A 27621-nucleotide genomic window follows, 5' to 3' on the forward strand; every position below is an offset into this window, starting at 1 on the left:
GTCATTTTCATTCAGAAGAAAATAAATGAATGAACGTATGAATGAATGTGTGTTTTTGTCTTTGTAAATGTATTTCATACATGATCCTTTTGGGTTAAGGGAATCAAACCTTTAATGTTTTATTGCGTTTTTAATTTTGCTCATGTTTTTCCTCAGATTGAGCTCCTGAGACTCCTGCCTCACAAGCAATGTGATGTGTCTCATGAGGGTTATTTACTATTATTTATAGGGCATCTTTTGTTGGGTTTTTATAACAAAATTCTTTTTATGACCCTTTTGCATCTTGCACCTGGCAAATACTCCATATTACAAATAATATGCTACTTGTATAAATAAAAGGTCAAAACTAACTATTATAACCTTATAATATTTAAAAAAGTGTAACTAGTTGCAGAAAGACCGAAGGCAACAGCACATGTCCATAATCGAATAATAAAAAAGGGAAACAAATATGACGTAGTACGCATTACGTCACGGTCAGCTGATCGAGCCGGAAGTAAACATAAGCAGAAGTGAGCGGACGGACGACGCGGCGGAGAAAGGTGAAATAAAAAGATTTTTACATTTTTATTTACTTATACGTTAGTTTCACTTGAATTAGAGCTTATTGTTTGTTTGCTGTTTTTTTTCCCACGGTTTGTGCCCGCGGCGGTAAATAATAGTTCAGTTTAAAGCAGCGTTTGTTGATGTAGCACTGCTACTGCTACTGTCAGCAACTGTGACACAAACCAAGAAAACAAAACAAGGAAAAGTACATGTATGTTTTCTTCTTTCTTCAAACTGTTCGTATGCAGAGGAGTAACATATTACCATACACTGTATGTTACCTAGGAAAGGAAAAGAACACGTTTATGAAATGCTACAATAAAATGTGTACATGTAAGCTACTTATGTCAGAAATGTATGCAGTATAAATTAATGTCATTGTAGTTATACAATAATACCCCTTTTGCTGCTGTAATTTCCCAGATGAGGGATAAATAAAGTTGATCTTATCTTATCTTTGGGATTATGAACCTCTTTTTCAAGGGAGTCCTGGCCAAGATAGGCAGCAGCAAATACAAAACACTCCACAGTTACACATTTACACAGTTAAAACACAAGCAGAAAACAAATTAAAAAATCCAGATTAAATTTACAAGCACATGATGAAAAACGAGTGCATGTTGTGGAGTCAGGCTCAAGAACTCTCAGTTTGGATTTGAAAGTGTTCAGTGAAATTAACTTCTTGTGTCCTGTGAATTTCAGGGCCGGCTCTCCTCATGACGACTCTGATTTGCACTCTTCAACACCATCGCGATGAGATCAACTGGTGCGCCTTCTCAGCCAAACTCCTGGCCACATGCTCTGGGGACAAAACGCTCAGGGTTTACAGCACCAGTGACTTCTCTGAGCTGCCTTTCTCACCGCTGTCAGGACACGGCTACAGTGTCCACTGTTGTCGCTTCAGCGCCTGTGGGCAGTTCCTCGTCTCCTGTTCCACCGATGCCACCATCATGGTCTGGTCCATGGTGAGCGGTGAGATCGAGGCCGTCATGGAGCATCCTGGTCGCAGTCCTGTCAGGATCTGTGCACTCTCTCCCGATTCTGTCCACCTGGTCTCTGGTGCATCTGATGGATCCATAGCTCTGTGGGATTTTCCCTCCAAACAGCTGTGCAGGTAACATTTAAATAAAAAAATCATTATATATATATATATATATATATATATATATATATATATATATATATATATATATGTGATTTATTTATTGATATTTGACAAAGCAAATGACACACTATATGGAGCTTTATGTATTATGGGATAAGGCAATATAAGAAATAAATAAATCATAGAGCACTAAGTGCAAAAAAGACAAGGAATAATCTGCTCCCAGCATGAAGGAAACAATAATCACCACTGGGTGTAGTTATGTTAGGTTAGTGCATGAGGATGTACCATTAACATCAAGCTGTAGAGACCTGACATGATCCAAGCAGGGCAACCACATTTTGAAAAGCATTTTATTCTGAAGCCACAAAGGGAATGTTCAATTTTTTCAAATTTTACAAAGTACAGAGCATCCCTGATCCACTGAGTGTGAAAGGGTGGGTGGAAAGTCTTCCAGCGCATCAGAATGACACGTCTTGTTAAAAAGGAGTGAAACACAACTAGTAAGACGGCAGTGAACGACCTGCTGGTAAAACACACAACAAAAAGGCCAGTTAAGGGCGAGGGGAGAACACTGACAGATGGAAAGCCAAAATGAAGAAAATGAAGAGGAGGAACAGATGAGAAAGTCCAGGTTGCTTTTCAACCAGCACCACAGGGTGATTGTGCAGGTTTTGAAAGTCTTAAGAAGTATGGAATTTTGAAATTCTGTTTTTCAGACTGGAATTTTGTGTTTAAGTCTTGGAAAAAGTCTGGAATTTTTTTTAGCTCATAGTATAATTATAATTATATATGTACATACATATATATGTATATGTATATATATATGCATATATACACATGTATATGTATATATTAGGGCTGTCAATCTATTAATTAACGTGTTAACGTTAACAGCATTAATATACAGTATGTGTATGTATGTACGTATATATATATATATATATATATTTATATATATACATATGAAGAAAAGCAATAAAAACTATCCAATGATATCCAATCAAAGCTCATATCACTGCCGCCTGAATATTGGAAGTCAACATCTTGACTTGTGTGAAGGATGGCAGGATATGATGGCAGCCATGGTGTGTATGCGTCAGCAGGAAGTATATGATTTTTTTTACTTAGTTCCTGACACAATGTCAGACTGGCCCACGGTCTCCTGTTTTTGATTGACACATGTAGCTCGCTTAGTGCTGCCAGCAGAAATGGGTTGTTGCGTGTTTTTTTAAGTTATGGCTCGAACATCCAAAGCTTAAAAACTGGATTGCACCGATCCCTAACTCCAGAATATTACAAATTTTGTACTAAAAAACATCAACATTGCCAGCATGGAAGAGGCATTTGGAGATGGGTTCTTGCCATCTAATATTCTAAAAATAAACATCTTCAAAAATGTAGGCAGTTGTGCCATTTTCCTTATAATATAGACCTGTTTCAAAATGTGTGTAGGACAGCGGCAGTGGATGACACCACGATGGTCGCCTGCTCCTTCAGCCCCTGTGGTCAGCTCTTCATGACCGGCTCCACCTATGGAGACCTGCGTCTGTGGGACCTGAGCATGAACCAGCTCCACGCTGAGAAGAACGCCCACGACCTGGGGGTCATCTGCTGCACGTTTGCTCCCCACATCCACAGTGGTGAGACTTAGAGGAAGAAATCATTTATAATGAATAATTATAAGAAAGGCCCTGGTTCTGACTGGGTTGTGAACCTGGGTCTGAGTGTGAACCACTACAGCATCTGCATGGCCCGTAAAAGAAAATCATGTATGAAAATATTCACACAAATGAAAGACAAAAGAAATGAAACTGATGGTGACGAAAGAACACACACATACATGAACCAGTAACAGATTATGTTTATCATCGTGCGTGTTTCAGTGACTCAGTACATGACTAATATGAACGTGTGGTGTTTTTTAGGGGGTCATGTCGTGCAGTTTATTTTGGCGTCCTGTGGCCAAGACACTCACTTAAAGATCTGGGCGGTAAACAAGTTCAGCTCTGGAGGTAAAGTCCTATTTCTTCTTCTTCTTCTTCTTCTTCTGTGGGGTTTAAAACTCCTACAATACCCAGTCTGTTATATTCTTTCTCGTTTTTCAGTCCCCTCTTTCTGCCTTTTATTAATAAACTTAAGCAACATTGATTTTCTTCATTCTGCTCTTGTCGAGTCAGCAGCTGCCAAATAATCGGTTGATTTTATTTAATCTATGGACTCTCTTGTAAGTCTTGAATAAAGTTTGAATTGAATTGTATTGGACATCTGTCAGCCAAGTCCTCAGTTTCTCTTATTATTACTGCAAATTCTTATGGTTTTAAAGCCACATCATGTAGTATGTTTTCTGTTTCCCACATTCAGTGACGTCTCTTTCCCTTTTTACCTCATTAAACAGGATTTTTTTTTAATCTACCAAAATAATTTTCTTTTCCATTTCAAGATCTGACTAAGTGGAAGAGAGGATTATTTTTAGGACTTGAGAAATTCACATGAAAAACGGCAGATAATTATTAATATGTCAAGCATATGTTAACGACTAATATTCACCAACGGGAAAAACAAAAGAAAAGTTGTGGCTCCGGGTGATTTTTACAGTACAGCAACATGGTAATAGTGGCATAATATTATGTAGAGCTGAAACAATTAATCGATTATTAATCGATTATTAAATTAATCGGCAACTATTTTGATAATCAATCATCGGTTTGAAGTTTTTTTCCATGATTAAAACAAGATTTCTGATTGTTTAAGATCTTTAATGTGAATATTTTCTTAATTTCTTTGCTCTGGATAACAAATAAATCATTAAAAGTGAATCATTTTGGTTCGTGGACAAAACAAGACTCTTCATCGATTAATCGAGAAAATAATTGACAGATTAATCGATTATGGAAAATAATCGTTAGTTGCAGCTTTAATATTATGGTAATTTTACAAGTATTATATTATATTATTGTATGTATCATATTATTAATATTAGTGTTATAGCTTGGCATTGAGAATTATTGTAGGCTATGGTCAGTGTAAAACCTCCTGTGGGCCTCTTACAAAAATACTATACTGTACCATGAATTATGGTACAGTATAGTATATATAGTACTATGGTACAGTATAATACATGTTTCCATGTCCAAAAAAATCCTGTCTGGTCACTTTGACAATGTTCAGTGTGAATATTTCACTTCTCTGTGATCTGTTGGTGTGGCTTCACTTGTTTCTCTCTCTCTCTCTCGTAGTGTGGAAGATGCAGCTGCTGCACACATTGACAGGCCACTCGGCTCCAGTCCTGTCCTGTGCCTTCTCCTCAGACGGGCAGCTGCTCGCATCGGGGTAAGACCTTAAGTCTTAAGATGGCATTTTTATCCAGAGAGCTCCTGAATTCGTTTCCACGGCAGTGTTTTGTGAAAATGAACTCTCGCAGAGACCTGAAACGTGTTTGAAATTGAGGAATCCATCATTGTGATCGCCTGAGTCACGTTAATTATTAATGTCGGACATTAATGTTGTTTTGAAGAATGAGGCTGTGTGGCTGTTGCCGGCTACAATCCTGGCGGCCGCTCAGAAAATGTCACAGAGACTCATAGTTTCGCAGCTCTCATGTAAAATGCAAGATTTCACGAGTACAAAAACTGACAAACAGACGAAATGTGGCGCAATGATTTGAAGGACATTTCCAGCTAATGGCTGCCAAGAATGTAATGAAAATGGAAAATACATGGGAAGCATCCTGACTTTGCTGTGGTTGGAAGTTGAAGTGTTAAATTCGTCAAATGTATCACTATACAAATCAAGAAATGTATTGTAAGTGCTTTTTATGTGAAGTAGGTCAACCTCAAGCCAAGTAGAAACATGCAGTACTTGAATATAACCACAGGAGGGAGACACAGATTGCTCTATTCCTCCAGTAAATATGGATATGTGATCTCTCACACACACACACACACACACAAAGCATTTCTTCCTCTGCTTCAGTTTGATCTTTTTTATCACTTTCAGCTCCGTGGACAAAACTGTGACAGTCTATGACGCGGTGAGTCCGTTTCCCCTCTTACAGATGTGCTCTGTAATCATTTACTGCCCATGTTTAATGATGGGCTTCACTTTGTTTTTGCAGAACTCTGCAGTTTTGCTTCACACACTGAGCCAGCACGAGAGGTAATTATTCACCAGTTTCTACATGAATTTATGATTTTGTTAGTAAATATTTATGTTGATCTCACGTCTTGTATCTTGGCAAACATCTTACACTCCATATCTTGATTTTTTTTAAAAAGGTATAAAAAAAATAAAAAGGTATAAATGTGATTTCCAGGTAAATAACTAATAATAGGAGTGGGAAGATAGTATTAAAGTTAAAATATTCACTGTGATTTTGAAAATGACCGGGAAACTACACAAAATATAAAATAAAAGATTAAATAATGAAATATGAAAGCAAAGCTTTGCAGAAAACATGGAATTAAATACCTTAGTAAAATGTAAGATATAATATTGACAAGCAATATTAGTGTTCATTAGGACATTTCATCCATCTAGTCTGCTCTGTGGACACTCATGAACAACAGAAACGTGCATAAGTCTGTCTCTCATCGCCATCATTCACAGTTTCATTAGTTTCTTACATTAAAACCTTTCGTCTAATGAGACACGTGTGAATAAAGTCGACAGGTTTCAGGAGGATGTCGACAGTAGAGAGAAGACTGAGCCACTGCAGACACTTCACTGTATCACTGTAACACAGAAGATTCTAATACAGTGTTACACACACACACACACACACACACTGCTCACTGTGCAGCTTCAGAAAATGGTCAAATACAGTACTCGTACACATGCATTCACACGTACAAATACACATTAACATATAAATACATATAAGCCACTCGCACTCTATTTATCCGTCCATCCCCACACCTGTGACTGAAAGGCAGCAAGCTCGCTTCCGCTCAGGGCGGCGAATAAAAGTCATTTTGGGGAGAAAAGTGAAGTGGAAGAAGACGAGGAGCGAGAGAGAAAGTGGATAAATGCTTCGAAAATGTGAATCGCAACAAAAATGCCTGCAGGAAACTCACTGACTCTGACTCTGAGTGTGAGAGAATGTGCGTGAGAGCAGGTTAGTGCGGGAGACGACCATCTTTCTGGATCAGCATATCAGAGCAGTTCATCTGAGGTTTTAGAGAGACTCTTATTATTGTGTTTATTTGTTATAATGCAGGTTAACACACCGTCGACGCGGCAATAAAATGTTATGGACAATAGGAACCAATCAACTTGCCATTTACAACACCAGGAACAATAAATTGACTTAAAGTTAAATGTCAATCCTAATCTAGATCTAAGTGCATCCCTTTTGACATAGTTAAACCATCAATGAATTGACCTTTTGACCACATATATCACTGTTACATACGCTTACTGGCCACTTTATTAAGTACAAGGGACATCCAATAACATATCATGGTTGTAATGAGTGGTTATATGAGATACTGTTGTCTGTCTATCATCTCAAACCAGTCTGACCATTCCTGTCTGACCTGTCTGGCATCAACAAGGCCTTTTCTGCACACTGGATGTGGTGGATATTTGCGTTAACATGTGCTAATAAAATGGATGATTCGTTCCCACCTTTTAAACCTGTTGGAGGCGGGGCCTTTACACTCCGAACCGTAGCACCATCACCCAGAAATTAATTTTTATACATTTGGTTTTATGTTTCCCACATCTTCCCTTTATTTCTTTACCTTTTCGTCTTGACTGTATTTAAAGGTCCAGTGTATAGGAATTAACGTCATCTAATGGTGAGACTGTAGATCGTAAGAAACCGTAACTACGGTGGCCTTCAGATACCAAAGTGGGTTGTTATTCTTCTTCATTGTTTGCGTGGTAAGCTTTTACTTCAGGCCGCTGTAAAAACATGGCTAAACTACATATAAAAGGCTTATTGTAATACTACAAACACCAAGTTATACACTTATACAGACATACTTAAGGGTAATTTATTCCATTTTTGCCAATAAACCCTCCTAAATGTTGTGCACCTGCGTTTCCTCTCCAAACACTGCCAAAGTCGTCCCTGCACACACTGGTGCCACTAAAAATGCCCTCATTCCGTCCAAGAACAACATCATTTATTCCGTGTACTCCGCTGTCATCTGCTGCAGGTACGTGACAGCATGTGCCTTCTCTCCAACCTCACCACTGTTTGCGACAGGATCGATGGATAAGACGGTAAACATCTGGAGGCTGGAGGATGGAAGCAGTGGCCATGGTGGGAGGAGCACGCAAACAGATACTCGCAGACGGAAATCTCTTCTCTGATTAATTGCGATCTGTTTTTGTCTCGTGATCTTATGTTGTGCACCTGCCTCCTCCACTGAACCCTGTGTCCAACGGGAAGGCGGGAAGTCACTGGCTGGTTAGTTTTCTTTTTTGACTTAAAAACAACTTTTATTGAAGGGAAAGAAAGAGAGTCGGTCACTATTGGAAGAGTTTCCCTCAGGATTTGTAGCATTTAAAAAAAACCCACAGGTTTTGTGTCCGTAAATGTCTTCTCTGCTTTACGTTTGTTAGGTTTACGTAGACATGTATCGCTATGTCTGCATTGCAATAACTTCATCTATGTTTTGTGTTTCAGAGTCTGTACTGACAACCAATGAAGGTACAATATACACTTTTACTTTTGTACAAAAAAAGAGAAAAGGACACGTTATATTTGTCATATTTCCTCATATTCATCGGAAAACCCCACCAATTAACCATTTTGAACAGTTTTCTGGATATTTCAAAGTATCGTATGATTCCTCTCTCGTATCTTAGGGACACACGGCTCTCTGTGTTGTTATTGACTTTTAATTTCATTGTCTTACACACACATCTTAAGAGTCCCAGCAGCCTGGCTTTTAATGAGAACTGTGAGACTGTGTTTTCTGAGCCATGTTTTAGAGAAACCAAATAACTTCCTGTCCCTGACGCTTCTGCCAGCTCAGCTCTGCGAAGGCTGGCAGGTCTTGGCGTCTGCAAATGCCCCCGTTCTTTTAAAAAAAAGGTTTGTATATAAATGAGAAATAATATTATAATAGCAAAGTAAATAAGTTATAAATGAATGTATAAGTCAATATGTACTACATTCAAAAATACTATAAAGTAAAGTCTAGGCAGTATAAAGTTAAAATACTGCAGGATTAAGTCTTAAAGCTGTAGTATGTAACTTGTAAATGTAAACCACTGTCAAATGCTGATTAAGACTATCAGCCTCTCTTTTTTTCCCAGTATAATGGTCTATTGTTTCCTTTCCTAGGTTTTACAAAACATTTATTAAGTGTGGAGTTATCTACAAATACTGTATTCTACATAGAAAAATATCTACAACTGGAATTAATGAATGAATTAAGTCTTTATTTTGTGAACATGTGAACATAATACACTAAAAAACAAACTCACACACAAAAAAGAATGATAAATAAGGAGTAGGAAGAAACATCAGCATATTTAACCCGACCCCTTCTCTACTATTTAATAACTAATAATCACAAGTTGACTTCCTGTTTACTTCTTGGTTACACTTTGCTGTTAATGTACATTAGACATTTGTTTTAGCTCCATAGTCAATCTGTTCCATGGCTTCACTCCATGTTGTACCGACACAAAGATGTGATGAGTGTCGTATATCCCTTTTTTTTTCAGCACAACCTAAGTAAGGGTGCTCAAAATGTTTAAAATCAGATTGAATTTGTGAAATTTGGAAATACGTCACGGTTCAAAGTTCACTTGGCTCATTTTAATGAAGAAAAAACAGTCTAATTTTTTGACTTCTGCACAATTGCTGCTACTTTATATCACGACTTGACCCAACGACACATAAGTAGATGGAAAAAAAGCAGGAATGTCCATATAAGGAGTTGTGTATTATTCCCATGGCAATTTACCATAAGCACTAAGGGTTAACTCCCCCTTGAAATTATATTCCCATCTCTATTAAAAAGACAATTTGTGGATATAGCTGCAGTACAGTACCTATTGATAATAGAGTAAACATTTCCAAATCATTGTACATAAAATAGATTTGGGCACAATTAGTAATGGTGTCGTGTTTGTGTCTACGAGCTCCTCCTCACCTTTATCTCTCCTCTTGTGTCACTGAAAATGTCAGCGACGCATCCACACAGTCTAACGTCATACAAGCCGCGTAAACCCAGGTCCCTGATCAATAACTAGTCGGCTAGGATTCTAGGACAGTATGAGCATGAGAGAGTATTTGGCCCATTTCTCAAAAAGGCACGGCATCTGTCAGAGCCCGACCTTCCAACCTTCACTCTCCCTCACAGGGAGAGGCTCAGCTGGCCGATCGAAGCTGCTGGTCACCGACTGGTCAGAGGAGGACGTGTCGGAGTGGCTGCTGGCGGAAGGCCTCGGGGAATTGGTGGACAAATTCAGAGCCAACAACATAGACGGGACGGAGCTGCTCAGTCTCACCAAGGAAACGCTGGCGTCAGAGCTGCTCGTAGGTGAGGAAGACGAATATGACACACACACACACACACACTGCTCAGTGAGAGTCCCTCCGAGTCCTTATTCCTGCTTTTGTGTCACATATAAGAATAAAAATCCAGTCCTACGAGTGTTACATAGCTGGTGTGTGTGGATTAGGGTTTTTATATTTGCACGGATTAAAGAATTGTGGCACAGTAAATGAAATAAAAGGTGAATGAAAAGCACCCAGCTTTGGGGCATTAGCTGTTATGTAACTCAATATCCAAAAATGTATTCCCCTCAGTGATTATTGGTGAAAACTAAAACCCTGACTTTTTTGCCCCAACCCTTTTTAACGAAATGTAAATGCCTCGGAGCGTCACCATCTGTAGCAATGGAGTTAATTTAATTCTTTTCATTTACTATTCTTTGGGAAAGACACTCTCTCATGAGATAATTACACGCAGTCTCGCAGTTTCCAAATAACATCATATTTAACTCTCAGCGTTAACACTAATTGAGTTCAAGTCAACACAAACCTGGTCCTAATCAGAGCTGGTGTCAAATCCACACTTTCAGCGTTAATGAAACACAGCAAAAGTGACTGTGTGGAAGGAGGCAGCGATGATCACGTCATCCCTCTGAGGTGTAACAGGTTCATGTTCCCCACATGTTACGTATCACAATCGCTCTCTGTGATTAGCGTTCAGTTACCATGGAAAACACCAGCTCTGCTTCAGCGTCAGGACGCGTGGGAAGACGTGCCCACAACTCACGGGAAGGAATCATGTGCCATAGGAATAGGGTGTATCGTACAAATAGATTTTCCTCCTAATATCATTATTCCTTAGTGGTTATATACTTTATTTACAATATGCATGGCTAGATGGATGGAGGGATTAGAGTAAAGGTGTGTTTCCTCTGGCTCGGCTCGACACGGCACATTATTTTTGCATTTCCACTCGTGATAGTTCCTGGTACCTGGTACTTTTTTTACTACCTGCTCTGGCGAGGTTGCCGTCACAGGAAGAGACGTCCGACACAATCAAGCCGAACAATGCCACTGTAGATCAGTTAAAAAGACATAAGAATCCTAAAAACGTGGGTTAATCTCCAACAATTACCAGGGAAATGTCTCAAATCTCGCCCTCTACAACTGTTATTTTCTGATCTTTATTCATTTTGCACAATGAAGAAACTGTTTCTATCTATCCGCTGCTACACGACTAGGAAAAATATTATGTTAATTTCGCTGATGTCTTCAGTCCTCAGCTGGGCCGGTGTTCGTCACGTAGTTGTCAGCAGATGTTTGCTGCACCGCCGCGCCGTCGTTTCCATCCCACAGTTTTCTGTCACTCACTCTTGGCTCTATGCGGCGCCGGGCGCACGTTCACGTCGTGCCTGTTTTTAGTAACGCCGCGCGGATCTCGGGCGCTTTTAACTAAACTAACAAAGAGCACAGGACTGAGATAAAAAAAACAAAACATGTTCTGTTTGCTGCTGTGAACGACAGAAGCAGGTGGGAGTGAAATCAATAAATATGTTTCCTTCTCGAAGAAGCAGCATCATTAAATATCATGGCATGGAACTGTATGATTAGCAGTGAGTTTTAATGCTCCGCTGAAGTTTTTGCCGTGTTTTCTGAGGCCATTCATTTAAATATTCTTCTTGTTTTTTTGGTTGGAAATGGAAGAACATGTTCCCACTGTGTTCACCCACACTCTTTTCTACCCAAGAGCGACAAAATGTTCAACTCGCAAATAACAAAACGCTCCAACTCCCTGATATTGACACTCTAATGTTTGCATTTTGCTCAGCTTAACTTGATGTACTGCCATACTTCCATATGTGTAGAGTCCGTCGGCCTGCGCAGCAAACTCCTGAGGAAGGTGGAGGAGATGAAGGATTACTCGGTGTGTTCAGGTGTTCCTGATGAGTTTCTGTGTCCAATCACCAGAGAGCTGATGAGGGAGCCCGTCATCGCTGCTGGTAAGTGACGATCAGACGTGCTAATTGGCTTGTAATTGGCACTTGCCGCCGCTAAGTGTGAAATATTAAACAACAATGAGACGAGACGTTTGATCTGAACTGGCGATGACTCGCGTGACCCAAGGCGATCAGAGACTGCAACCCAAACAGGGAAACAACAGCCCTTCATCAGACAAAAGGGTAGGAGATTAGAGCATCAGCACTTTTACCACACGACCCTTTATATCCACATAATATCCACATATCTAAAAATTGTAACGGAGATCATAGACAGCGGCGCCCAGAGCAAATGTTCAGAGGTCCAACTAAAGACTTGAAACTGAGCTAAAATAAGCCTGGATTTGTGAATCATTCCGTGTCACTTCCCATGGCTTAGGCTTAATCCCAATTCATCCCTTTGCTCCGACCTCTCAGCCCTACCTGCTGTGTCCCGATTCTTGTTTCTAGACGGCGCACACTCAAGTCTTAGTCTCTTAGTCTCTGGTTTTGGTGTATCAGCACTACAGCGCCACACACAGGCCTGACATATGCACTACAGCGCTTATGAGTTCATTTCCTGACGTGTTTACGGAAAACTTTTTCAAATTTGACAAAGAAAAAGATCGTTTAACCACAACAGATGTTGTTTACACTCACATGCATATACCATAAACTGGTCTAGGGCTGCAACAAATGTTCATTTTCAAAATCTGTCCATTATTTTCTCGATTCATCGAGTAATCGCTTGGTCCATTAAATGTCGGAAAATGTTGATCAGTGTTTCTCAAACCTGGAAGGGACGATGTCCTCAAATGTCTTGTTTTTGTCCAAACACCAAAGACGATTCAGTTTTAATGATTTCTTTGTCGTATGGAGCAAAGACTTTGTTTTGCATATTGTGAATTTCCCCAACAGATGGATACTCGTATGAAAGAGAGGCCATCGAGAGCTGGATCAACACCAAGAACCGCTCGAGCCCCATGACCAACCTCCCTTTACTGACCACTCTCCTCACTCCTAACCACACCCTGAAGATGGCTATTGGCCGCTGGAAGACCAGCCACTAGTACTGTAAAAACACTCGGTATGATCCTCACACATTTGACATGCTGGGCATCACCAGTACTTTATCTCAGCTCCTTCACTTTACTTTGATTACTGTGAAAAATATAGCTGAATGCAGCTTTAATTGAATCGTAATAATTCAGGTTGTGTTACTTAAAACACTTTTCACTCGATCTGCAGCAATAACATGCTCGGCTAGATTGACTCGACATTGCAGGGCCTTGTTTATTACAAGTCTTTCAGAGTGCTGCTCAGCTTAACTTGTGCTGTTTACCAGATACACCACATTCCTTCAAACTCAACTGCTCTTAAAGTGAGAATAGTGTACAGTTAAGTCATGGTGGGCGTGACAAGAGTGATGACCCTAACAACAACTGCCTATGCTGCAAAGAAACCTAAGAGAGTGGGCCGACAATACGCATTTTGACACTAAACTACGCCGCTACGATGTGTCACTTCAGACTACGCGAAAAAGGGAATAAAGACTTTGAGTTCGTCTGTGCAGCAGCTCACAGGCTACATTCTATGCGTCTAACTTTAGCGACTTTAGCAACGTTAGCCTGCTGGGGAAAAAGCGACTATGACCAATCGTTGCGCTCGTTTTCATCCCGGCGTCAAACACGAGTGGAGAGCCGGAGAGACAAAATCTGTTAGATAGATGAACACCGTTCCAACACTAAATGCGTTTTAATTACATTTTAATGTGATTTTCCGTTTGCTTATATCAAATATTAACACCTACATTTAAATCAAATGTCAAAAAAGAATAGCCTTTTCATTAAAGGAGTTCTTGTTTTCTTCATTGTCCATTTGGATGTTGAATAACTGACGCAGAAGTGATTCGTAAGCATGTGAGAGACACATATAAATGATGTGTGATCAGCCAAACTGACAAACCACAAAGGTCATCGAAAATGGGATCTTTGTTATATGTAAGAACAATAACACTGACAATAAATCCCCAATAAGTTGCTACTCAAAAACATTTTTTAAGGTTGGCAGGTGTGTAAATGCAATGTTGCAAATGAGGAGCTTAGGACAGTGAGCCCAAAACATGGCAACCTTTTTCCCTGCCTACATTAGCTGACTGTGAAGACATTTGTGCACTTTTCATATTTTGAACAACATAAGTAGTTTATTTTAGAAAGGGAACTTGGCTTGTACCCGGAGGGTTGCTGATTGGCAGGTCAGTCGCCGTTGCTCCCCATTGATTCGGGTTAATTGGACACTGTAAAAGTGAGAGTGCTCCCAATGCCATTCCCAAGCTTGGATAGATGTGAGGTGATGTGATGAAATATGTGGATCCCCTGTGGTGATGGTGACCCCGAGAGAGGGAGAGGCCGGAAAGAACAAAAACTATTTTTTTGTTGCTTTGTCGAATATCAGTGTTCGAAGGACACGGAAATCAACACAAACTGAGGCTGAAGCGACATTTCAGTGATGAAACTGTGAAAGAAGCAGCTGCAGAAATGTAGTCGTCCTCCATGGATATTTTATTAAACCACAGTAATGTAGTGGTAACATTCAGTAAATCCATAGCATGACTCCAAAGGGTATATGACAACTATGGACATACAGCAATGTAAAAATCTTCTCTTTTAATATTTGCCTGTGTAAACTCTCTCTCTCTCGCTGTCTTTCTCTCTCTCTCTGTGTCCAAGTAAATCAATAAACACTTCATATGAATATTTTCTCTGCTATGCAAAAATAAATAACATATACTGTGAATATTGAAGCATTCAAGTCAATATTAGAATATGATACGTTTCCATCGGCGTCACGTACAGTGCAGTGTTTTTCTTTCTCCTTCTTTTTTTTTTTATCAAACGTACTAAGAATCTCGAGTACAGAAAGTCGTTTTCCTTTGAAGCCTGTAACGCTGACAGAAGAACCACTTACGGGGGAAATATATCATCTGCAAATATAGTGTGCACCGTACAAATATAAATGTTTTTAAAAGACACTTGACAATAGAAATGGTCATATCCTGCAACTACCAGCATGAGGTTTTCGTATATTCGTGCACAAAGCTTTCTCTCGGTTTTATGTTCGACATAATAAATTAAAAGTTGAAGACAATATTCTACGTCTCACTTTCAAATCCCTACTTAAGGTATGTCTGGTTTTTCTTGAATACACTAGTGTAGCTGTAGACATGTAAGCAAAAGCGTCATAGCCTGAGTTGAACACTGGTTCTAGATTGTAAATGCAGTACAGCAGCATAAAATCTACAAAACAGGCTCAGAGAAGGGAGCTGCTGTCAAACCTGTCTCCCTCGCTACCTTGTGTGTGAACAGTAGTTTCTTGAAAACAGCCTGTATCTGTGCTTTGATGTCCATATTTAGACGTTCGACTCTATAAACGAGCGTTTGGGTTTGATGGGAGCCATATGCAGAGCTGGGTTGTCTCTCGTGAGGCTCGTCTGTCTGTGCCTGCCTTCGGGGAAGCGTAGCTGCGAGGACATGGAGCCTCTTGCCTCTCGCTGGTGCAGCCGCTCTCCAAAGTCGCGCATGTTGGCCTGGCCTCCAGAGAGCTGCTCCTGGAAGGAGGCACGCTTGAAGTCATTGTTCAGCCCTTGGAACTCCATGACTGACATACTGAAACTCTCCACCCCTCCTCCCTGTCCTTGTCGGCCCAAACCAGAAGTCTGCTGACCCTGGACTCGCACTGCTTTGTCCATCACCCCCATGAAAGGCCGTGGCTTTAGCTCGGGTTTTGTTTTGAAGCTACCGCTGCTCTTGATGGGGCATGGGGCATCCATCACCTGCTGCCTTCCTCCGTCTGACAGATTCCCACTGGAGGCCTGACTGGAGCTTGAGCCCCTTGAGCCTGCCGTGCCCACGCCTCCGCTCTCCCTCCTGACGTCCATGCCGGACCCCAGAGCGAGAGCGAGGCCGTCCAGAGCTGCGGAGTGTGTGGAGAGTCTGTCAGATCCTCTGGAGAAGCTGGAGGAGCGGGGCTGGTACATCTGCTGCAGAGGTCCAGGTGGGGAGGAGCTGTTGGGGGACATGGGGTGATAGAGTTCGGTGGGGCTGAGACCGGAGTGGTCAGTGGCTGATCCGGGGCCGATGTCGATACCCAGCACTGGTGCGGGCCTCAGAGAGGTGGAGATGTGTCTGCCTGGCAGAGGACTGGAGGGGCCACACAAAGACAAAGGTCTGCCCCCGACTCTGCTCCCTGACTGGAGGGAGTGACAGTGGTGATGAGTCCTGCTGCCTTGGTTTTGGGTCTGCCTGTTGAAAGCAGACACGTGCTCAGGCATGTCCATGACATAGTCCTCCTGAGGGAAACATGGCATCTGATCTGCTAAGCCAAAGGCCACGCCCCCTGGGAGAGTCCTATTTGGAGCGTACGGATTCAGAGGCCAAAACTCCGGACTTTTCACACATGGCAGGCTTACCTCATCGCCTTCCTCCCTCTCATCCTCCCTCTCTGCATCAGTGTGCTCCGTGGGGACTTGCCTCTCTAGACTTCCCTGCGAATAGACGTCTGTCTCCTCCTCTGTGCCTTGGTGGTGGTGGGTGTACGTGTCCCTGTTGTAACCCTGCGCTGCGTTGCTGCCGGATGTCTTCTGATGATGTTTGCATTCCTCTTCTACTCGTGCCAGCAGGCGTCGGATCTCCCGGTTGGACGGGCAGAGTCGTGCTGCTTCGTGGAGGTCTGCCAGCGCCGCAGCAAACTGCCTGGTGCACAACGGAGAGAGTGAAGAAAGCAACTTTGAAGACGTATCGTTTACTGACTTCTTGCAGATATGACTTCACAACAAGCAAAGATGACATGTACCTGCTGCTCCTCTTGGCCCGAGCTCGGGCATAATACGCCTCGTAAGACCTGGGTTTGAGTTCCAGGGCTTTGGTTGCAAAATCCTCAGCGATGCCAAAATCCTGAGATGAAATTAGAGATGTTAAGTGTTTAAAACTGAGTGTAACTTTTAAATATATATATAAAAAAAATACTTGTCATATCAGTTCACACAATGACAATTAAGCTCCACACGTTATTTTGTGACTTCTAAACTTAAAGCCTGAATATGTGACCTATAAACACACCCCCAGAATGTCCGAATAAGGAGCTGTGTATTGTTCCCACAGCAATTTACCATGGGTGCACCTGTGGCATAGATCCATGCCACGTGAGCACTGAGGGTTAAAGTAATAATACACAATTTCTGCCAATAAACCATGGATGTATTATAATAACTGGATAGGGCACCGCCCCTTTAGCCTGGACTGGCTGAAGCATGAAAAACCAGACAACAAGTGTTTTCACTAAAGTCACATGTTAACAATGGAAATCATTGCAGACACATTAAAGAGAGGCTCTGTTGACAAGTGCTGTTGATGTTCATCTGAGGTGAAGAAATCACAGGTGAATGCTACTGTACTGCTCCACAAACCAATCCATATGTACACCATTTCTGTTTGTTCTAGAGCTGCAACTAGCCATTGTTTTCATACTGATTTAAACTGTCCATTATTGTGTGGATTCATCGTTTGGTCCATAAAATATCTGGAAATGTTGATGAGGGTTTTTTTTAAACCTGGAAATTTTTGTATTGAACCAAATACGGAGAAAAACGGATTTTGCTCTCAGCATCAAATTTGATTGGCGGAAGTGGCATGTAACAACCACAAAATAAAAGTAGCGTGCTAACTTATAATCATGCATAATAAAGTAAAAAAAAAAAAAAAAAACTTATCATACACTATTATAGGCTACCGTTCTCGTTCTACAGCCACTTAACATTTATTTTAGTTAAGTGAAACTATAACAGCTGGTTTTACATATTGTATATAGGGTCAATAAGAGTGTATGAACAATGTTGATAAATATATGCTTTGGCAATGTAAGATGCACGTTACCATGACAATAAAGACCCTTTTGATTTGATTTGACATCCAGTCCAGCAGGTGGCAGCATTTCCTACAGGTGGTGGGGTTTTTTTCCTCTGTTTTAGCAAAAATGTTTTGAAATAACAACCATTTCAGCTGCCATTTTTCTTTTATTTGTCCAGCGAGGACATGATCGTTGATTAATTACAGGTGGAGCTGCTCCTGCACAAAGACACACTGATTTAAAAGCCTTTGTGTACTTTCCATGACTTGGTACATTTCACTCCTCCCCTCTGAGTCGATCTATTTGGAATGTTCCACTTCCTTTGTCGGAGGCGGAGCTTCTTCTACGCAGAGATAAACGGGAGTAGGACGAGGAGCAGCGGGAACAAACATGGACAAACGTGTGGTAACTGCTGCTTAAAAATGACCCACACATTTCTTACATTCTCTGTGGAGTTTTTCATCTTGTCCCCGTGTGTGTGTGGCGCTTCTCCAGCTTTCTCCCACATGCAATATGGGGATTAGGTAAATTGGTCACTCTAAATTGACCAACTGACCTGGTCAATCAGGCTGAGGTCTGTGAAGTCATGTGTAATCTACTATTGAAAGACTTCTAAAGGTGTGAGAGTGAATGTGTTGAATGGTTGTTTGTCTCTAAAACTCTTTCAGATGATTTTGGACGACATACTATACTATGACTTTTTTGACCGATTTTGGACGACATACTATACTATGACTTTTTTGACCGATTTTGGACGACATGCTATACTATGACTATGAAGGGCAGGTAGCAAGAGGTGAGGAGGGGCAGGCCCGGTAGTGAGAGGAGGGGCAGGGAAGGGTCAAAGGTCAAATACTTTATATTACACTGTGCGGCAAAAGGTATCGCATTAAGACAGTGGTGGCATTAAGACAGTTAGGTGGTGGCCTTAACTGTCTGACGTGTGTGGCCACTGGGGGGGGGGGGGGGGGGGGTACGACTCACTCGCGCCCTGCTGGCCACTGGGGGGTACGACGCACTTGGGGTTGGTCACGTGGTGTTGTTGTGTCAGTCAGCAAGATGTTAGGTTTGGTTCTGTTCCAGTGAATAACTGCAGGGTTGGGAATTGGAACTGAACCTGCCACTTCACTGTTGAGACACAACCTTATGGTTTGGAACAAAGCCACCACACCACAAAGGCCGCCTTTGTCTAGGATTGCTGTCTGCTTTTAATCTTGAGTTTGGATGAGGAGCTTTAAAAGCACCTGCTCCTCACAAGAACTGAACCTATGACTTGAGGACTTCACAGCAGCGTGCTTGTCCACTGAGCTACCTGCTCTTCACAGTTCTTCAGGTTCTCTTAGAGCTTTTGACATTGAACACTGAACTCAAACACTTGAGTTCTTCATAAGACTTGAACTGACAACCTCAGACATACAAGTCTCATTCTTCCACCATGAGCTATTCTTACTGAGCTGCAGAACAATACGTTGCTGGTATTTTTAACTTCTTATTTTGGTCTGAAGTTTGAAAGTAGTGCAGAAGTTCAGTTGACAGTAAGAGTTGAACTCACAACCTTAGAGACTCAAGTCATCTTCTGATGGACTGAGCTATTTGTGCTGATGATCCTAAGGAGAATTTATTGGTGTTTCTTAAGTTTCTCATCCATTATTATGTGCTCCCCCGGCCTACCATAGAGCTGACAGCAGGGGGTTATACCATTTCTTTTTTTTTCCCAAAAAAAAATCCTTCATCATTTTTACATTCATTTTTACATTGAAAACTGTGGACTAGTCAAAGTGGCAACATTCAATCAATAAATACACCATTAAATAATGATTCAAATGTGTCTCTTAACGTTTTTGATGACAAACTATAGTAGGACAGTTCATATTTGATCTCGTGTTTGCTGTGGAGCAGTGACGCCACGTTAGCATTAGCAGGTGTAATCTGAACACCTGTGGTCGGATGTGAACAGAGCGTCAACAGAGAATGTAAGACATGTGTGGGTCATTTTTAAGCAGCAGTTACCACACGTTTGTCCACATGTTTGTTCCCGCTGCTCCTCGTCCTACTCCCGTTTCTCTCTGCGTAGAAGAAGCTCCGCCCTCCGACAAAGGAAGTGGAACATTCCAAATAGATCCACGCGGAGGGGAGGAGAGGAATGTACCAAGTCATGGAAAGTACACAAAGGCTTTTAAATCAGTGTGTCTTTGTGCAGGAGCAGCTCCACCTGTAATTAATCAACGTTCATGTCCTCGCTGGGCAAATAAAAGAAAAATGGCAGCTGAAATTGTTGTTATTTCAAAACATTTTTGCTAAAAAAGAGGAAAAAAAAACCACCACCTGTAGGAAATGCTGCCACCTGCTGGACTGGATGTCAAATCAAATCAAAAGGGTCTTTATTGTCATGGTAACGTGCATCTTACATTGCCAAAGCATATATTTATCAACATTGTTCATACACTCTTATTGACCCTATATACAATATGTACAACCAGCTGTTATAGTTTCACTTAACTAAAATAAATGTTAAGTGGCCGTAGAACGAGAACGGTAGCCTATAATAGTGTACAAGGACACTGATATGTGTCATCACACACACGATATTTTTTTTATTTTTTTTTTATTAATTGCTCTTGGGGCCCCCTGGTGGTCACGGACCCTAATCAGTTTGTATTGCTCACAGCTCTCCATAAAAACAACCTGCTCCTCTTGGCTGAAATAAGTAGCTCGCGATCGCAGCTACTCTTCATGTAATAACTGCGCCACCCTGTGGCTAAACATCAGCAATGAAGTCATAACTTCACAAGTTCTCATTTTCAATGATTATTAACACTATTATTGTGATTTGAAGCCGTGTCAGTCTTGACTGTGCGTGATGGGGACCTCTGTTGGGGTCTTTATAGATGCTCTTTATTTAAGCAGGGAATGTAATTCGGGTAAAAGTTTTCCACAATTAGCTAAAATAATAATAATTATGTATCACGTTCTCCCAAAACAAGCAGCTGTTATAGTTTCAGTTGACTAAAATAAATGTGAACCATACATGGCTGTAGAAAGAGAAAACGGAAGCCTATAATAGTGTATGATAATAAGTTAGCACGCTACTTTTATTTTGAGGTTTTATTTATTTTGACGTTTTTTGATTCTGAGAGCAAAATCCGTTTTTCCGTATTTGGTTCAATACAAAAAAGGAAAACGGGGCGCTGTTTCCGTATTTTGGTTTTGTCGGAAATACGCATTATACTTTAGTACCCTGACCTTTTTGGATAGGTGGTTTACAAATAATGCTAACTTATTGTTATAATTACAGTTTATGGTTAATATAATAATGATAAAATATTAAATGCCAGAAAACCTGCAGAAGCAGTACGCCTGCAGAGGCCCCAACGCCTTATGGCATATGGATTCAGGGGTTCTTGAGAAACCATGAAACCCCTCCGAATGGCCCGCTGATGCATCCACCGATAACCCTGCAGTCGACCAGTTCCAGCTATTTCCCCCTCCACAAAAGCAGCGATTTCCTCCAAGTCCGCAATTCTCTTTTAAAACAACGTGTACGTCATCCAGATCATTGGTCTGATTGGTTGTAGGTCTTTCCAATTGTGTGTGAGGCATTTTGCTCTATGGAGGTGGGAGGTGATAATGCTTCAATAGCATTGGGCTTGTTGTGAATACAGAGGGTACATCGAAACCCACCTCCAAATCATTGTCAATTGTGTGCTGTTTATTTGCATTACAGTTAATGCAGAAAAAACAAATGATGTTTATTTTATCCCTTAGAACACAGGTCATACAGAGGCTATAAAAATGTGCAATATAGAGTGTCTTATATCCCTTTTTCAGCACAACCTGGGCAATCTGATGATTCATTTTCACTATGTAAACACACCTGAGCAAAAAGTACTGAAAATCTTTAAAATCCGATTGAATTTGTCAAATTTGGAAATGTGTCACAGTTCAAAGTTCAAACTTGGCTCGTTTTTTATGAAGGAAAAGAAAAGAGAAACGGTGTCATTTTGTGACTTCTGCATAATTATTGCTACTTTATATCACTACTAAAAATGTGATATAAAATGAATCCTAACTTTGACTCAAAGACACAGAAGAAGACAAAAAAAACCCTGCGCTTTTTAAAGCCTGAACATGTGACCTATAAACACACACCCCCAGGATGTCCATATAAGGAGTTGTGTATTGTTCCCAAAGCAATAATACACTTATACACATATTTATGAGTTGTGTTTTCAATTTCTGCCAATAAACCCTCCGAAATGTTACACGCTGGAGCTTTAAACTGTTTATACTGTCTGTGCTGCTGTGTTAGTGAATAATTATTCACTAAAGAGTCGCAAAAAAAGGCGCTATGTAGACGTAAAGATCGGGGCTTGTTTAATGAACGAGAGAGGGAAGTGAACGGACCGAGAACTGCTGCGGGTTTCCACTCTCGCTCTCACCCTCAGACGGATTCTCAGGTGAATCCGTCACGACGCAAACACACAGCGATCCTGTCCTTGAGAGCGAGGTCACGACGGCAGCCTCGGATGTGCGATTGTGAACATTGCTGCTGAATGTTTAATGACGGTATCGTGTTTTCTCTCCGCCCGGCTCTCTGCCTGCATTCTGATATTATATGTGGATTTAGCCAGCTCACTTGCACGTCCACTGTAAATAACTTCCTGTGGAGAGAGTGTGAGAGAGAGAGAGAGAGGGTGCGCTTGGTCTGACAGAGAGCGAGAGAGAGAGTGGCCTTATCACATCACATTATGTGCTCCATTATTCATCAGCCACGCTGACCCCAAGGATGACATTTTTACACAGTCTGTAAGGACGACTGTCATCACCGGGGTGGGTTCCAAGCCTGGCTGCAGGCCACACACATCCATCTCCTCACTAACAGCACGCACTTTTTCATCATGTCACCACCTGCTCCCGGGTCTTACACGTTCTGTTTGCCAGAGAGATGTGAAATTACATTTGAAGAGCAGGGGCATTTATTTTTTTTCCCAGTGTTTTTATGTTGATTCAGATAAATTATATACACTTTCTGGGCAAAGGAAGGAAAAAAAAAAAAAAAAAGTCACATGTTTAAGCAACATTTTGTGCCCAAATAAAAGAGGACAGCTGACTACCCTAAAATACTGAATGGCCTGGTTTTTATAAGGATGACAATGCCAGGATTCATCAGGCTTCGAACTCTACAATTAACTACAATTGGGTATTAGTTCCATCCATTTTCTACCGCTTTATCCTCCATATGAGGGTCGCGGGGGGGTGCTGTGCACGGTCAATTTAGAGTGCCCCAATTTATCTAATCCCCAGATCGCATGTTTTTTCTCACACACGCGGAGAACATGCAAATACTGAAGAAAAAAACAAACCAACCCATAAGCTTTCGAGAATAAAGTCAAAGCAAAATCTCAGATAATCAACTGCAATCTGTGAAAAGATGAGGAACGTGGAGCATACTTTGGTTTGGGCTTCACGAATGAGGAAATACATCACATCAGTGACACGTCAGCATCAGTATCAGGTCTCTGAAAAGATTATATGAGAAACTGATAGTAATTAATATTGGGCAACATTGTGTGCTGTTGTAAAATCGACTTTATTCTTGTAATATTCATTTTTTTCTCTTCAATACGGCCCTGATACGCCATCATATTTAGCTTCAAAAGTCGAATCTTGGACATTTCTGACCCCAAAACATCTTTGCACTCTTTTGCAGTTCATCAGCTCAGTGACACCTCTGTGTAAACTAGATATATCGCCTCCTCTTTGCTTAATAAACTTCCAGGTTGTATTTAATTGGACGCAGCAGCCACTGCGTTAAGTGACACTGTGATGGACATAGCGTGTGTGGCTGTGTCTATGCAACAAGATTTCCCCTGACTCCCTGAGTCTATTCATGACGAAGCAAGGCAGCACAGGGGCAACTCAATGTGCTTCACATAAAGTACTAGTGCAGTGACCTGTTCTCTTGTTTTTCTTACTCAAACAATTCAAAATTTGTAACAAATAGAAACTCCAAAGCCTTTTTCGGTATCTAGGCTCAATAATAGCGCGCAGAGCAGTGGTCTCATACTCAGTTGACCTTGGAGCCAATGAGCATCTCGTCTGGTCAGGACACAAACGTCCAAATGATTGGGGGAAAAAAAGCCTCTCATAAAATTCCTATTCAATAAAGACATTCAACGTGGTCAGAACAAGGGTCTTTCTGCATGGAGGTCACATGTTCTCCCGTGTGTGCGTGGGTTTCTCTGGTTTCCTCCCACCGTCCAAAAACATGCAGATTTGGGGATTAGGTAAACTGGACACTCTGAAAAGATTTCGTAATCTTTATTCAATACACTTATTGGTCAGAAGCTGTCGGATTCAAATGTATCTTAATGAAATCACTGCTTCCTTCCATGCAGGTGGCGTCACAGCAGCCCTGAGTGCATGATTAAAGGGGATCAATAGGTCTTTCATCTCTTTATACCACAGAGTGAAAAACCATCTGGACCTGCTGCCTTATTGGGTTTTTAATTTGATTTTGCCCTTTTAATATCTTCTCTTATGAAATGCTTATTTTGTTTGTCGCTTACTAAGAGAAATATCCATCTTCCTTTTGTCTTTACAGGGCTGTGATATAGTTGTTGTTTTTTTAATAGGTTACAAATGTCTGTTGTTCGATCTTTCCGGCTTGGAATAAATTGCATAAATCTTATAATCTTGTAATCTGAGCTGAATGCAGCCCAACAAAACATTTGAGCGTGTGATTTTTTATCTTTCACGCATTCACTGAGTTCATAGGTCACGTCGAGGAGGCGGGGCAAGGGGTTGTCAATCCCCAGACACAAGAAAGAAAAAATATAGATTGTGGACCCGTTCCTGGGTGTCAGTGGGTGGACAGTCTGTCCTTCAGAGACAAATTGAGGTGATTCCTCTTCGCCATGTTCATGTCACCGATCATATTATCGGTCAATGTCCAGCTGCAGGTCATAGGAGATGTTAGACTAGGCAGGAAAATAAGAAAAAGATAATATACTCTTTCTAAATGGAGTTCATAATCAGGTCAAACACTGGAAATGTGTCTGTCACGACCAAACTGAGATTATCATCTACCTGAATTTGCCAGCTCTCCTGCCACCCCCTCAGTGTCTAAGTGTTAAATAGTGCATGGGGAACTCACGTTGGTTTTCCTGCGGCAGCGTGAGAGGTTGAGATAGAGGGAGACGCGCAGATCTTTGAGGCCTTTCAGCTCCTCGCCTTGTCCCTCGCGAGGAAGCTTCCTCAGGGCGTATTGGTACCGCTGGCCTGCCTCCTTCATACGTCCCTTCTGAGAAACACACAGTGATTAATCCTCAAAAAAATCGAATTCCTGGAAGTCAAATTCAAAGCAACAATCTTTCTACTACAATCACAGTGACATACCTTGTAAAGCAGGTTGCCTTCCTCCATCAGCTTCTGCAGCAGGATGAGGAGAATGTCTGGTTTGGAGGAAGCCATCGCCCACGTCGCGTGACCTGACGGAGTGAGTGACACAAATATTTATCTTCCTCTGATGTGGCTCGCCTCGTCTCTTTCGCTCTTTCACTCGGCGACTCGCATAAATTATATACCTGATTGATCGTGCGGAGCCGCTCTGTGGCCTTTCAGTCAATGAAGGAGAGCGAAAACGGAGGAGGAGGAGAAAGAGAGGAGAAGATTTAGACTGCTGGATGGAAAATGGCAGGTGCTTCACGAATAGAGAGTAACAATGTAATATATGGAACAGGAGCACTCAGAGAGCCAAGGCTTATACACTTTATATACTATTCATTTCAGGATTAATTTTAAAATTGTATTGCTGTTTTTTTAAATTTCTTAACGGTTTGGCACCATCGTACCTCTCGGAACTTCTCGGAACTTTCTTCCCGCTCCATCCCGAGCTCTGAGGTGTAATAACAGGCTGCGTTTAGACTAAAAACCCAAGGGAAAATTCCTGTAGCTGATCCTTAACTTTGGAACAAGTTACCCATGGAAATCAAATCCGCCCCCACTATTGAACATTTTAAATCACTTTTAAAGACCCGCATCAGGATATAAATAGTCAACCCAGACACTTCTATGTAGTTTTCACCATTTTACTATTCTAATATGTCCCTATTTTACTGTTTAACTTCTATATTTTATCGATTTTACGTTGCTGTGCTTTTAAATCTGTAAAGCACTTTGTTCAACCTTGGTTGTTCTTTTTGTTATTTGTATTAAACAAGCACAATGTCTCATGTTTACTTATATTCACTGACTTCTCGTCACATCTGTGTCCTGAAGGAACGGCGTAGTAACACGACACCAAAGTTTAAATCATTGTTAACAATGTTAAAGATTAAAAATAAATATACAAGTTGTTCATTATTTTAATATGGAATAAATACTTCTATAAGTGTTGTGACTAAGTAACATCTTCTGGTATCTTTTATTTACTTTGTGTCATTATCCACATCCATGCCTCATATGCATAAGGGCAGTACTGGCACTTATTCCCCTACATATTTGGGTGATCACCTGATCACAAAAACATCAGAAACTGTAGACAGTAAGGACAAACGTACAGACAAACATATCTCATGCTGTTATTTTTTGTTAGTTATGATAAGTACAGCATTTATTACCCATCTTAGATCCTTTCTTGAGTAGTGAGGCCACCAGCGCCGGGTTCTGACAGCCAGTCTTCCGCTCTGAACCTCTGCTGCTGCTGCTGCTGCTGTTGCTGTTGTTGTCGGCTCGTTCCAGCACCGCTCCGTGTTCCACCAGACAATGCACCTGGACACACACACAGCACAGTTCTTCTGTGTCCTGTCAACTGGAATATTTAAATATTTTGGAATCTTTTATTTCTCTATTTGTTCACAACACAGAAAGACCCTTGTTCTGACCGAGGCGTGAACCCGGGTCTTCTTGCTGCAAAGGCAAGAGTGCTAAACACTACACCGACCGTGTGTTCACTTGTTTGCTTATCATGTTGCACGAGGAAGGACGGCGATATATCACCGATATATCCACCCCTAATCTAAGAATAAGAGAAATAAAAGGGAAAATGGAAAAACTCACACAGAAATTAAAAGCTAATAAGGCAGGGGGCGCTACACAATCTAAATTAAAAAAATTAAATATTAATTAATTAAAATATACAATCAAATCTAAATCATAAAATAATAATAATAACAAATATTTATTGGTTATTACATTTTACTAGTTTATTGTTGTGTCTCATACTTTTACTATGTTTCCCTTGACATTTAAACAGCTGAAGTGTTTGTGTGTTGTTTGTATGAATGTGTGTATGGATGGATGTGTGTATGGATGGATGAATGTGTGTATGGATGGATGTGTGTAGGGATGAATGTGTGTATGGATGGATGAATGTATGGATGGATGTGTGGATGGATGGACGTGTGTATGGATGGATGGATGGATGAATGTGTATGGATGGATGGATGTGTGTATGGATGGATGGATGAATGAATGTGTGTATGGATGGATGTGTATATGGATGAATGTGTGTATGAATGAATGTGTGTATGAATGGATGGATGGATGGATGTGTGGATGGATGGATGGATGAATGTGTGTATGGATAGATGGATGGATGAATGTGTGTATGGATGGATGGATGGATG

General features: G+C 41.0%; 2 protein-coding genes across 5 annotated transcripts in view; one reads left to right on the plus strand and one right to left on the minus strand.

Moving 5' to 3' along the window:
• The first annotated feature begins 486 nt into the window (after positions 1–486).
• LOC131459274 (WD repeat, SAM and U-box domain-containing protein 1-like) lies at positions 487–14884 on the plus strand. 2 transcript variants are annotated; one of them, XM_058628865.1, is made up of 13 exons: positions 487–542; positions 1249–1660; positions 3107–3294; positions 3580–3666; positions 4891–4984; positions 5651–5684; positions 5769–5809; positions 7816–7922; positions 8052–8069; positions 8289–8312; positions 9979–10158; positions 11978–12112; positions 13007–14884. In XM_058628865.1, exons 2-13 carry the CDS (start codon positions 1263–1265, stop codon positions 13156–13158), a joined length of 1458 nt encoding a protein of 485 aa, XP_058484848.1. In that variant the 5' UTR covers positions 487–542; positions 1249–1262; the 3' UTR covers positions 13159–14884. The 2 variants fall into 2 exon arrangements, with proteins under 2 accessions (XP_058484848.1, XP_058484847.1); XM_058628864.1 differs by having other exon boundaries at positions 5651–5809.
• LOC131459273 (protein TANC1-like) overlaps positions 14632–27621 on the minus strand; it is a 63724-nt gene continuing 50734 nt past the window's right edge. For 2 of the 3 annotated variants that reach the window (XM_058628863.1, XM_058628859.1), the window contains exons 24-29: positions 26614–26764; positions 25579–25608; positions 25391–25482; positions 25149–25295; positions 16940–17040; positions 14632–16839 (exon numbers count right to left, since the gene is read on the minus strand). In XM_058628863.1, coding sequence (XP_058484846.1) covers positions 15498–16839; positions 16940–17040; positions 25149–25295; positions 25391–25482; positions 25579–25608; positions 26614–26764 — 1863 coding nt within the window. In that variant the 3' untranslated portion in view covers positions 14632–15497. The remainder of the gene's footprint in view (positions 16840–16939; positions 17041–25148; positions 25296–25390; positions 25483–25578; positions 25609–26613; positions 26765–27621) is intronic. The other variant, XM_058628860.1, reaches the window with a different exon arrangement.

This window comes from Solea solea, chromosome 5, assembly GCF_958295425.1.
Source record: "Solea solea chromosome 5, fSolSol10.1, whole genome shotgun sequence".
In the NCBI taxonomy this organism is placed as follows: Eukaryota; Metazoa; Chordata; class Actinopteri; order Pleuronectiformes; family Soleidae; genus Solea; species Solea solea.

Excerpts from the sequence above, each read along its gene's own strand:
- LOC131459274 (XM_058628864.1), top strand. The coding sequence starts at position 1,263 with ATGACGACTCTGATTTGCACTCTTCAACACCATCGCGATGAGATCAAC. Across the intron at positions 1,661-3,106 it reads CCCTCCAAACAGCTGTGCAG|GACAGCGGCAGTGGATGACA; the intron begins GTAACATTTAAA and ends AAATGTGTGTAG. Across the intron at positions 5,810-7,815 it reads ACACTGAGCCAGCACGAGAG|GTACGTGACAGCATGTGCCT; the intron begins GTAATTATTCAC and ends CATCTGCTGCAG.